This window comes from Haemaphysalis longicornis, unplaced genomic scaffold, assembly GCF_048455015.1.
Source record: "Haemaphysalis longicornis isolate Haplotype H1 unplaced genomic scaffold, Haemaphysalis longicornis Haplotype H1 scaffold_8, whole genome shotgun sequence".
NCBI lineage: Eukaryota > Metazoa > Arthropoda > Arachnida > Ixodida > Ixodidae > Haemaphysalis > Haemaphysalis longicornis.
This window is the reverse complement of record NW_027526445.1, coordinates 45619640-45632029: the sequence shown is the minus strand read 5'-3', so window position 1 is coordinate 45632029 and position 12390 is coordinate 45619640. Positions and strand designations below refer to the sequence as shown.

The 12390-nt window shown below is 48.7% G+C and overlaps 1 protein-coding gene across 3 annotated transcripts in view; it reads left to right on the top strand.

Annotated features, from left to right (window-relative positions):
• LOC144149193 (delta(14)-sterol reductase TM7SF2-like) overlaps window positions 1-12390 on the top strand; it is a 43820-nt gene that overhangs the window by 8690 nt on the left and 22740 nt on the right. For 2 of the 3 annotated variants that reach the window (XM_077680721.1, XM_077680720.1), the window contains exons 4-6: window positions 722-1014; window positions 7812-7856; window positions 12077-12298. In XM_077680721.1, the coding sequence (XP_077536847.1) occupies window positions 722-1014; window positions 7812-7856; window positions 12077-12298 (560 nt within the window). The remainder of the gene's footprint in view (window positions 1-721; window positions 1015-7811; window positions 7857-12076; window positions 12299-12390) is intronic. The other variant, XM_077680722.1, reaches the window with a different exon arrangement.

The following is a 12390-nucleotide window of genomic DNA, read 5'->3' as shown; positions in this document are numbered from 1 at the left end:
TGTGGCAGCACACTTCTAACTCGTTTGGGGTGAAAAAGGGTGTTTAAAAACTCGTCGCCGGCTAAAACAACAGCGTGCAACCTTTCCTGTTATACTTGGTGCAGTTTTTGAATCGCGCTTTGAAATCGGCCGAGTTGTTTGGACATGTAACATAGCGTCACGTTTAGCGCCCCCTTTCAGGCTTCAGAAGTGTCAGTGCCAAATTTGAACTATTTCCGCCTTTTTTTATTATTATTATTATTGTTACAATCGCAGTTTATGAAACGCTGACTTTCATACGAGCTAGACAACACGCACTCCACAAAAATTGAGTCGTCGGTCCCTTTGACACCCGTGCGGCCTAGTTTGTTGCCCAAGGGTCATATACCCGGTTACAACTTAAGAACGGCAACGAAAGTTGCCACTGTGCCTCGTCACCACAGCCAGATGTTACTCTGTGCGGCGCAAGTAGTGTGTTACTGGGAATATTTTGAACGCCACAAGAGCTGTTATAGTTATTTTTTGGATTTATAATGCTTATAAACTACTGCAGCGACGAGAAACAAACTACGTGAGGAAAGGCAGACGATACCACGCATTCATAGCAGTCTCCTTTCGAAACAAACGCGCCCGTTGACATCCGGGTCCGTCGCTTAGGCAAAGTATACTGCACATGAGCTATTGCCGTTCCTAACTTGTTCCCGAGTATAGTGACGAAGAAACGGCCACCCTGTCCCCGCAGAGCTCTCCCCGAAGGCGGTCACCGCCCAGAGCCCCGCCTCCCTGATGAGCAGCCCGGGCGCCTCCTCGTCGGAGGGTGGGTCGGAGGTGCGCCGCCGCTCCACCCTGCTGTCCACCATCTCCTCCCTGGGGGCCCTGCCCACGGTGAACCTGGGCAACTCGCTCACCCGCCGCAGCACCACGGCCACCTCCCAGGTGATGACCGAGGCCAGGGCCCAGGCCAGCTACAGCAGCCCACCGCCGCCCAGCCTGCCCCAGCGGTCGTCGCAGCGCATCGCCACCATGCAGGCCAGCGTAAGGGCAAGGCAGAGAAAGCGACGGAGTGTCACGCTAATTTATGCTAGAGAGAAATCGGGCACGGCAATCGCGGGCACCGTCACAGGAGCTGGCGACGTTCCTAACCTACCGTATAAATCGGAATATAGGTAATGATTTCTTAAAGAGTTTGTCCATTGGCTTAATTTTTTTTCCATTTCGCTGCCGCATGGTAAGGTGGTCGGCCTGTGTTCTGACTTGCAGGGCCTATGTTCTGACTTAGTTGGCTTGGCTGGCCGCGTGGCTTCTTTGTTGTCACGAAGCTAAAACCAACAAAAGAGGGTGACAGCTTTTTCTCGTTCGTCCTGCACAAGGCTTCTACGTAATCCCTGGCAAATAAATCTTTTTGGAGCTTCAACTTTATAATAGCAACACATAATTGATTAATCTTCCACGGTAATATTGTTACATCTTTGCAGCTAGAGCAAACTTTCCAGCCTGTGCATGAGCCATGCCAAGGACAAGTGGGAATGTTGCCTTCCCGGTATATAATGGAACGCTTGCTGACGCACGGCTCGCCTTGACAGTGGTGCCAGATTTCCCTCTAGTACATGTTATTACAAAGCTCTATAATTTGACGCGGCTGCATGTTCCGAGGCTCTGTGGCCTCAAGGTAGAATTCTGGGTACGGGCACTGACAACCTCGGTTCGAGCCCCAGCAGGTCTGCGCTTTCTTTTTCTTTATTGCAAGCACATTTTATAAGACCGATTCTACTTATTGTCTTCTTTAGTAATGGTGGTTTGGCATCTTTTAGTTTGCCTCAGGGTTGGCGTGCAGCCAGTTTGCATTTTGCATTGCACAAAGTGACTGCACGCATGTCGTAGGGGAGATTCTGCGCAGCAAAGTGTTTGAAAATATGCAGGCTGGTTTAAAGTATGGCATCATAGGGGTAAGGTGGCAGGCAATATGTCCGACAACGCAGGGAGAAAGAAAGCAAAGCAATCCAGCTGAAAGAAACATTGGGTTCGTGAGGGCCTGGAAGGGAATGGAACCCAGGGTCTCGGGCATGCAGGATGATCATGCATCCCCAACGCCACGATAGCTCCATGGCTCGAGGTCACTGAAGGTGGAGATAGTGTGCTGTGACCTTTTCAATTGCCGCTTTCACAAGCCACTGCGACGGCGATCCCCAGTGCAATTTTTCCGCACTATCATCCCCTTTCATGCATGTGCAAAAGCAGGTTTGCACCAGTAGTGCCGTTGTGGCGGTCAGCGACAAGTTTTAGCTGCTGCGGCGTACGTCGGTTCATGACCATCATGGCCCATTGCAGAGACATATGTTTGAGGTGGTCGCGCGCGGAGCATTTCCGCCTGTAGAAGATGCTTCACGCTTTTTTACTTCATCCATTTTTTAACACGAAAGTGTTTTATTCCCGGCTACACAAAGATTTCGCTGGCGTCATATCCGTCACGGAAGTGACACCAGTAAAACGAACCAAGCTGCCTGTAAAGGGTGCACCTCTGCACGAAGGGTCTTCTTGGTGGGAACCAACCTTTAGTACTTAAGGGGGGACGAGGGTCTTAAAACTAACTTTTTTATTTATGGGTAGAAACTTATGAAAACTTGCACACGGATGTGCTTTTCTCTGTAGATTTCAAATATGCAATTATATTTGAGCTGGTGCTGTTAGTTCAAAAGTTATCATACAAAGTCTAAACCACAATTACGTAATTTCTTACGCAGCTTTAATGAACTTTCGCATTGCATTTTGTCGCTTTTAATTACATGAATGGATAGCCAGAGAGTTCCCATACCCGATGACATTCTTCGTTTTTCTCTAAAGTCACGGCATCCTAAAAAAATATATCAAGTACAAAAAATCGCAGTATTGGATATTTTGGCTCATCAAAATAACTGCAAGTCATTATTTATGCGTAGCCTAAACAGAAAAACTAAGAATGTCATCGGCTGCCTCAGGCTGTACTGAAAAAAATGGTACCAAGATTGACCTTATGAAGCAAAAAGAAGTTTCCAAAAAGCTGCGTAAGGCTGAGGGAAGTGACCAAAAATATGAAACTGAGAAAACTGCATTTGAAGTTTGGCCATGTGTTATGAGATGAACCGTCAGTAGTGTAGCTTCAAAATTTCCCAGTAACAAAGACATGTTCTTCCCATTTTCAAATCTGTCTTTGGATTCCAAAAATGTCAACTAGAACTGGAGATACAAAAGGCCAAGTAACGGACCCCATCAGGAATTTAGCAAAATTTATCGACTTCGAATCGGTTGGCATTTTGTTAGCGTTGTGAAATCTGGTGGCGTCTTGCTGGCGTCGTGAAAACTGCAACAGTCCTTCGTGAAGTGCCATCATCTATTACAGTGCACTGTGGTACCCAGAATATTGTGTACGGCAAAAGTGTGAGGGTGAAACTTGCTTTAGGTGCCCCCCTTTTTTTTGTTCTTTGGTGAGGCTATTTCATTCGCGGTTTTTATGCTGGAAGTTTGAGAGGATACAGTGGTGGGACACTGCGCAGTGTGTTTTCCGCAAATGCATCATGTTGTTGGCCTCAAAAGGGTCTTTTGGGGAAAATAAATGTAGCCGAAAGGCAAACTTTCTTGGCCTATGGGGATAAACCCATAGACGCCTTTTTCCTTCAAGCCGTGCATGGTGCGGCTATCTCCATCGGACATCACGGTTGTGTACCGCAGCCCATTCTTGGAGAGCGAGCGCTTGAACATTATCAGGGCTGCCTCTACCTCCATGCGTCCTGCACCACAGTCAATGTTTCGCTGACACTCATGGTCTGCCAGCCAATCTTCGTAGCCCTCATCTGAAGCTTTGGGTCCGATGGCGCAACCTAAGCAAAAGTTAGAGAGGACTACATGATCAATCACCAAGCCGGTGTACACTTCAATGATCCAGCCCACTCCAATGTGTGACAACCATCCCCTTGTCATCCACGTGCCATCAAACATCACATCTACGTTGTTTGGCGGCTGACCAAGGTCCGAGTACAAGTCCTTGATGGCACGCACACTATCAGCTTCAGAGGCTGCTGCAGTGTCCTCGCAAACCTGAACCGCTTTCCTCAAGTGCGCTTGGAATGAATGTCTTGTGGTGCAGGCCCCTGTGGGACAAGTTCATACCAGCACAAAAATCTGACAGAGCAGTCACCCCCTTCCCGATGCTTTGAATACTTTTCAAAGCCCTCATATTCACTTCAAAAAGAGTGATATTGCCAGATCCTTCGGTCGTTGGCGAGGAAAAACGTTCTACACGGTGTTCACAAACCGAGCACGTCACCTCGAGCTTCACGGCGAGGCCGTACTGCCGGTCAGGCTTCCTCAAATCCGGCGCCGCCAGCCCGCACTTGCCGCGCCTGACGTGCGCAAAAAGGTCCTTCAGCATTGCAAAATCCACTAAGACAAAATCTGTGCCGGATTCTTCCTCTGAGTGCGCCAAATCCACTTCAAGGAGGTCGAATTTCCGCTGCGTTGCTGACTTGGTCTCCATTCCGCGCTTGACCTCGCCCGCTTGTTCCGTACGCGCGGCGATCTCCTCCGCCGTGTAATACCTCGTGTCAAGCCGGCAGGACGTGCTTGGACCAGGTATGGATTCCGGAGGTGGTTGGTCAGGCGATGGGGCAGGCGAGGCAATACGAGGCGGCGAACGATTCTCATCCGGCGGAGTCGAGCGGCCCGAAGTCGCACCACGCGACCTTGGAATAGGCGGACGACGCTTTCGCTTCCCGTGTGCATGACGGGTCGTCTTCTTCAAACGTACGTCTCCTGGCATCATTCACGAAAGTACGCGATGGAAGAATTAGAGGAAACTGTAAAAAAAAACTGCTCTAAGCGAGCGCTGCGCCAGAAGAGCGGACTCCGTCAGACGAGCGTAGCAGACGCCATGATGGCGACCGCCATGACAGCAGTCGCGCCGACCAATGGGAGGGGTCGTACGGCGAACTCAAACCGCGCGCGCCCGCTCTAGCCAATCGGCGGCCGAGAAGGTGCCTTCGGAAAACTGGCAAGGGCGGTCGTTCTACTCAAGCGACGCCATTTTGAGATATCGCAAAATGCGCACAAAGAAATAAGCTTCAAAACAAGACCAAGATGGCGGCGATCGGTCGGCTGCTTCGCCCGCGGGGCGCGCGGGAATTTGAAGCAACTTTTGCCCAATTCGGGGCATTTCGTGGCCCTCGAGGCGTTTCAAAACATGATTTTAGAGTATTTCCCGATGGAATTTCGCGTTGATATTTTGATGGCAGGTGCTTGAAGGTACAATAATTCCAAAAATTAGATTTTCTCAAAATCGATATTTTGGCCATTTTTGACCATTCTAAGACCCGTGTCCCCCCTTAAGGGTTGCTCGTTTTCGGGATTTAACACGAAAGTGTTTTATGCCGGGATACACCAAGATTTCACTGACGTCATAGCGGTCACGGAAATGACGCCAGTACACCTTTACCGAAGTGACCCGCCAGCAGGACGTCGCTCATTAAGCACACCCACAAGACAGCCGCCAACCCACAAATCATGCTCAGCTGCAGATTTCACTGCACATTTCACTTTCGGGTTTTGCTGATTCCTATGACAGAGGAATCAACCACAGTTTTTTTGTGAACGGCACGCCGTATCTACAAACTTCGCGATGTTTGTGCGCCAGATGGTGGGGATCGACATTTGTCCCTACAAAGATGCACCGCGTTGGAGGCGAGTCGCTCACAGAGACGGCCATTTAGACCGCTTGAATCGCCGACAGCTTTCCTGGGAGGAGCCGGAAACGTTGATAGGCTGCAGCATTTTAGAGCAGCAGTGTTCAGTGCTACCTGCGTCGTAGAGGCTGCGTCACACCTTCAAGAATGTGGAGATGGGACGTCGATGCTGGGCCCAACACTGGTGGAGCACCTAAATAGGGAAAGCTAAACAAGGACGTCACTGGCAAACAAGGAAAGAAAGATCTCGTGTGTTTGTGCGACCCCTGTATTATGCAGAGGTGTAACATTTGGTACATGTTGTGAATGTACACTCTACGCTTGCGCGCGTCGAAGCGCGACCTGGAAGGCTATTTAGGGCCCCTTCAAGCTTAACCTTTAAGCCACGAGCACCATCTGTGCGAATTTATCGTTTACGAAACTTACTTCGAAACTTCTTGCGCGGAATTCATGGAATGTCCGCTTCAGCTAAACTGATGAGTGAACTGTAGCTGATCATGGGCTCACCACTGAAGTGCGCGTGCCCGGGAAGTTTGAAAAGCGCGAGTGGGAGGGTGGCAGAAGCAGAAATAGAAGCGGGTTCTTCCAGCAAGCTTTGGCCATATTTAGACGTACCGCAATGCTCACAGCTGCCACACAAGAAAAGCGTCCTGTCTTCGTGAAACATGGTGGTTGTTTATTCATGTGCGCTATTTAGTTTAAGCGCGCGAGGAGGGGTCAGCGTAGTGAGTGTGTATGTTTTTTCCAGTGTAAAACCAAGGTCTCTCTCTCTCTCTCTCTCTCTCTCTCTCTCTCTCTCTCTCTCTCTCTCTCTCTCTCTCTCTCTCTCTCTCTCACTCCTTCCCCAGTGTTCTTTTTATGGAGGTAGCATTACCGTAAGTATTGCCAGGCATGCACTGCAATCACCACATTTGCCGCGGTGGCTCAGCGGCTAAGGCGTTGTGCTGCTGAGCCCAAGGTTGCGGGCTCGATATCCTCGTCGCGATGGCTGCTTTTCTGGTGGGGGCAGAAAGCAAAAGCGCCCGTTTGTCAAGATCTTAAAGCAGGTTAAAAAATCCCCGGATATTCAAGGTCAGTCCGGAGCTTTCCGCTACGGCACGCCTCATGGCCTGCAGGTGTAAGCTCTGGCGTGTTAAACGCTGCAGTCAATCAATCAATCAATCAATCTGTGCAATCACCACCATGTCAGCCTTTAGGCTTATATGAAAAATGTTCGTGCAGGATCTCCAGCTTTAGTTTGCAGGAAGAGCTTCACTACATGAGGAGCCATTTTATTATACGTGTGGCCGAAAATGGGGATACCCAAGCTATTTAGTATAAGCGTATAAGGGGTTACGAGGGAACGAAGGGCAGCTTGCATTGCATCTCGCTCTGTGTTTATGGCGGGGCGTTTTCCCAATCTTCATTTTTGACGGTGCCCGTTGGGCTGGGGAACTCGAAGGCGTGCATTGTAGCTGTGGTAATCTCTGGGCATTGCTGTAATTGAAGTGCTGAGAGGCTGCCGAAGCTGCTAGCGGGCAGATTTGAACCTCCAAAGGCTGCCATCTGCAGCAGAAACGCTGCTCACATGAGTGGCAGGCTTGCTTTTCTTGCACTAAGCCTTGGCTGTTGGTTGTGTGTAACAAACTGAGCAAGAATATATGGAGGACTCGGGACAGTGTACTGCAGCAGATGCGGGCGAGTGGTCAGATAGTCGCAGTGAAACCATACACGGATCTCAAAGCTTGTAGCTGTGAAGGGGAGGGTATAGTGGCACCAGATTAACGAAGTGATAGCGGCCACAATTCATTTTGAAGCTGTGCAATGAAATGCCACTAGCCCAACCTAGGCCAATCGCTTGCGACATAATCTGGCTTCCCTACGAAGCACCATTTCACCTCGTGTCTTGTTCTCACTCCATGGTGTAACAAGGCCTCTTGTAACGACAGGTTGACATTCTGATTCATATTCGTACTCGTGTTGTCGTCTTCGTCTTGTGTGTCGTCTGTCTGTGCGTTAAATATCCAACTAGCTGAACTTTTCGTTCCACTGACATACTGAACCGCGTTTTCTTGCAATGTTTTTCCCCAGTTTACAGTAAAACCCCACCTTTTCCCCATTTCTGTTTCCCCATTTCCCCAGGCCCCTCCCTTTTTTCCCCGTTCCCCTCTGGTGGTGCAGTACAGCGTAAGTACACAGTGCACATCGCTGCAGTTCATTTCTTTTCGCCTAACGTGTCCTCAAAAATGCGGGCGTTTTGCGACCCCTGGGTTCCAGTGGGAACAAACGGTGGGAATGGTCTTTCTTTGGTCTGTTCTGTTGGGCTGCGCAGGTATGGATGCAAAACTCTGCATCCTTGGGGCAAAAAGTAACATTCTGACCACCCGAACTGAAATGTGCTGTGGGCAGCTGTCAGGGTCGTCTCCCTTCCCGTTGATAAAAGAGACAGTGATTTGAAACACAGTGTCTGAAAAATCTTTGTGGGTGGGAAGTTTTGGGTAACCCTCAAAAGGCTACTAGTTTTTCTCTGCTTGAAAAAAAATGGCCCTGAAAAAAAAAATTTTTTTTCTTGTCCCCTTTTTTTTTGTTACCTGGCAAGCCTTCCAGATTGCGCTTCGTGGGTGTGTGCATATCACCTGACATTTCTCGAAACGTGGATCCAACTCTATTTGGCAATTCTTTCTTCGAGGTAATGGGGGGGGTTGGTATTTTTCAGTTCGATGCTATTGACTGAGCGTCACTGGGTCTGGCGTCACACGTGTATATGCAGTTGTTTTAGGGCACTTTCATCAAGATAATTATATGAGATGAGCCAGTTACAAAAGCTTTTCAAGGCAGTACGTTTACCCCTTAAAGCAAAGAGCTTGTTTTAGAGATAGAGCCCTTCAGTGATCTCGTAGCTCGCGTTCCCTTTTTAAGGGCGACGCCCTTTAGGACCTCGCAATGTCTGTGCCGATGTCTGGCGATGTCCGTGCGCACAGCTCTGTACGCCATCTATCGAGAGCGGCGCACACTGTAGTACCATCCGCGCGCCATCTGGGGAGAGCGCAGGTAACTGCAGTAGCAAAGAGCGCGAATTTCAAAGGGTACAAGACGCAAAAATAAAGCAAAAACCCTAAACACATTATGATAATTCGCGGAAAAAGAAGCCGTGAACGATGCCGAGGGTGCGAAGTACTGGGACGCGAATTGTCTTTCGTGTGGCGCTTGTCATTTACAGTGCATTTACTGCACCTCAAAATCATTTAAAACTCGAGAGTGCATCAGCACACACAGACGATGACGCTCATCACACAAGCAATATACAACTTGTGTCCCAGTGCTTCACACCCTCGGCATCGTTCACGGCCTGAAGATGTGTGTGTGTGTGTGTGTTTTTTTTTTTTTTTTTCTTTTTCTTGTAAGGTGCATAGACGCATCTTACATTTTTTATCGGGTGTTGAGGGACGTCCGTACGTGATGCTTTTGGAGGATTTTACTGCGTGCTTCTTAGGGGGATTAATTTTCACCTCCGGTCCTTGCATTTCTGTTTTTGCGCGTTTACAGGACAGCGAGTGCAGCGTAAGTTTTAACTCTCAGTCAATGGTTACTCGTTGCCTGGCGAGTTATCCAGTTATATATTACCCCTGTCACACGACAAACCTAGAGACATTCACAGCAAATTACATTAGCCGTCAGTGACATTATTTTGGCACTACATGAAAATGAAATTTATACGAATGGCATTCGGCAATCAAATGAGTTTGCGGAACACACTTGCATTAGCTTCTGATTGAAATAAGTAGCCTCGACAACAGTCGTCCGTGACTAGACAAGGAACTTATGTTGTACTAAATTTTAAAAAAAATGCAAACACCTTTGCAAAGCCCTGCCATGTTTGCTGCTGCCCAAATCTGGATTTGTTACTTACCTACTTGTCTCGGCTTGGGATGTGAATGTCGCCTAAGACAGAGCTACACTTTCCTTCCTTCCTTCTTTCTTTCTTTCTCTTTTTTTTTTTTTTTTTTCAAAATGAAAATTATTTTGTTATTACTGTCTTGCAATTCGTCCAGCTTCCTAATTGTCACTGCAATCATTATCAAGTGGCATTTACTTTGCTGTGTAGACCCACGTGGTCTAACCGGATGTGGTTTATAGCTGATGTTATTTGCTTTAATTGACATTAGATTTGCTGTGTGGCTGGGGTATTAGACAACACTCTCTTGGCATTAGAGTGGGGTCAGTTTGTGGGCGTTCTGACCTCTGCGTGTCCTCTGCGCACACCCAAATAAAAACATGATATGGTCAGGGAGCAGTGGTGTGCGTAAACGCAAGTTCTTGTTTTTCCGAGCAGCATTTGTTAAATTCTTGCAGAATGCATTAAGTTGTGTAAAGGGATACTGATGCCAATGTTTGGGGTTGATGCTGTAGCACAGTTTGCTTCTTTTACTCAACAGAATACCTAAATACCCTGGCCGAAATATGAGCGGCCAGCGATGCGCGGAACTTGCTTCAATTTGATCGCATTTATTGCGCTGTCGGAAGAACGTGCGGAGCGGCGCACATCAAATGGACATCGGTGCGACATCGCTCCATGGTAGGGAAGAGAGACCGTGTAGCTGTGAGCCTCTGACGTTCTTCAGAAACTTGTGACATCACATCGCAGGCCTGGTCTGGCGAGCTGCGGCAAGGCGCTAGCGTGTTCACAAACTGATGCACGAAGCCGGAGCTACAGGCATCACTGGTGCCCAGAAAGAGAAGGCACTCGTGCCAAAAACAAAGTTTCACATGCGGGAAAGGAGCTGAGGCTGTTTATTGCAGTAGAAGTCGCCATCGGAACTCTTATTGAAAGTGGTCATCGAATACCCGCGGCGATGGTAGGCCAAAACACCTCCAGGCAGCTCAGCGGCTCAACTCTGGCGGCCGTGAGGTCGATGCAACGCATTTACCGGCCTCTGCGGTGGTTGGACGTCTGCACAAAACGGTTAGGTCGTTGTGTGCACTGTCTGTGCTGGAAGCCTGGGAAACCAAAACGGACGCTTTTCAAGCCCTTCTGTGTAATTGCCATGCGCTCAAGTGTTTAAAGTGCTGTTTCGGGTTTTCCAGGCCATGACGCATAGATAAAAGAATAAAGAAAGAGGCATAAAAATTTGTTGTCAGTACCCCTTAGCAACAGTGAGTAGTAGTACTTCTGTGCTTGAATTTGGTTTGCCCATTTTTTACCGATCGCTCATAGACCTAAAAGCGTCGCAACTTTGTGATTAACTGTGCCCAAGTCTTGCCAAATCACACAGGAAGTTAGCCAGCTGGGCGAAAACATAGCCAGTTTCAGTGTTTTGTCAGAGTGGGCACTCAGGAAAGGAATATCACTAAAAAAAAAGAAAACCTCAGAGTGGGAATAGTCAGATGCCACTGTGTTAGCTTTCTTTTGAGGGGCCCATCTCAGCACTTCAACTTTCAATTGATAGCTGAACGTTCACTTAAGCCCCATGTATTTAAAATGGGGCACTCAGTAGACAATTGGTTTGATGGCCTTTGGGAGGCCTTTGAAACAGTCGTGTAGGACAGGTATTACACCTTTATGTGTGTTTCAGAGGTCATATAGCGGGATTATAAAAAAACAGCCTCTCTTAATAACGAAAGGCCCAGCCTAAGGGGGGACCTGGGTCCTAAAACAGGTTCTTTTAATTTTTGAGTAAACTCTGAAACGTATCAGTGTTGCTGCTTTTTTCGCCGCGATATTAAATCTGTTATCTTTTGAGTCACCCAGTTACTTCCCAAGATTTTAATTATTAGCCATTTTTGAAGGAACAATAGACAAAACAGTGTTGGTCGTAAAACTAATCATTATATTTTCCGATGCTATGAACCCCGGTGAATAGGGGGCGGTTTTTCAGTGCAACAGTTGGAACTAACTTTACAGCTCGTAAAACTTGCTGGCACTAGTGGCAAAAAACTATTTTGAACTTCAAAGTTTTAATGGAAGATAGATGGACAGACTTGTGGTGGGAGGATTCGCCGACAAATGCTCGCACATTCTACTGAATGAAGAAATGAATGGATGATATGTCTTTACTTCCTGTGGGATGGCTCTTTGGTCCAATAGGGGGGAAAGGGGGTGCCGTAGGGGGCAAAAAGAAATGTGCATGCACACACGTGCGTATGCGCTGCACAATCACATCCGGTGATTGATGCCTGCCTTGTGAGTGAACGCCCAGAGGGAAGGCAGTGCGTAGTGGCTGATTCGAGCTAATCTTGCCGCTGGTGAGAGGTGCGACGGAACACAGTGCGACGCGGTTAGGGTTTGATACAGCCGCGCGGGCGCTCAGCCTCCGCAGCTGTCGATGATGTGTGTCGTCCTCCTGTGAGACTGTGCTTGGCAGGGCGACTTTGAAGCTCCCCCCTCCCCCTTGCCCCGTGTCGTGCAGCTGGACGAGGAGCACGGGGGGGCGATGGGCGGCCCCTCGACGTCGCGGCAGCAGCTGGAGTCCAAGGGCATCCTGGTGCCGCCCTCCGCCTCCTCCAGCAGGCTGGGCCATCTGCGCCTGGCTGTGCGGGTGCCCGCTGGCCTGCTGACCTCGGCCAAGGCCCTCTGCTGGCTGGCCTTCCTGCCCGCTGCGGTCCTGCTGCTCTACCTGCTCTGTCGGAAGGTCCGTCTCCCTCTTTTCTCTTCCTCCTCTTCTTCTTTATATATATATAGTGAATCAGAATAGGAAATGAGGGGCTCATTGAATTAAGACAG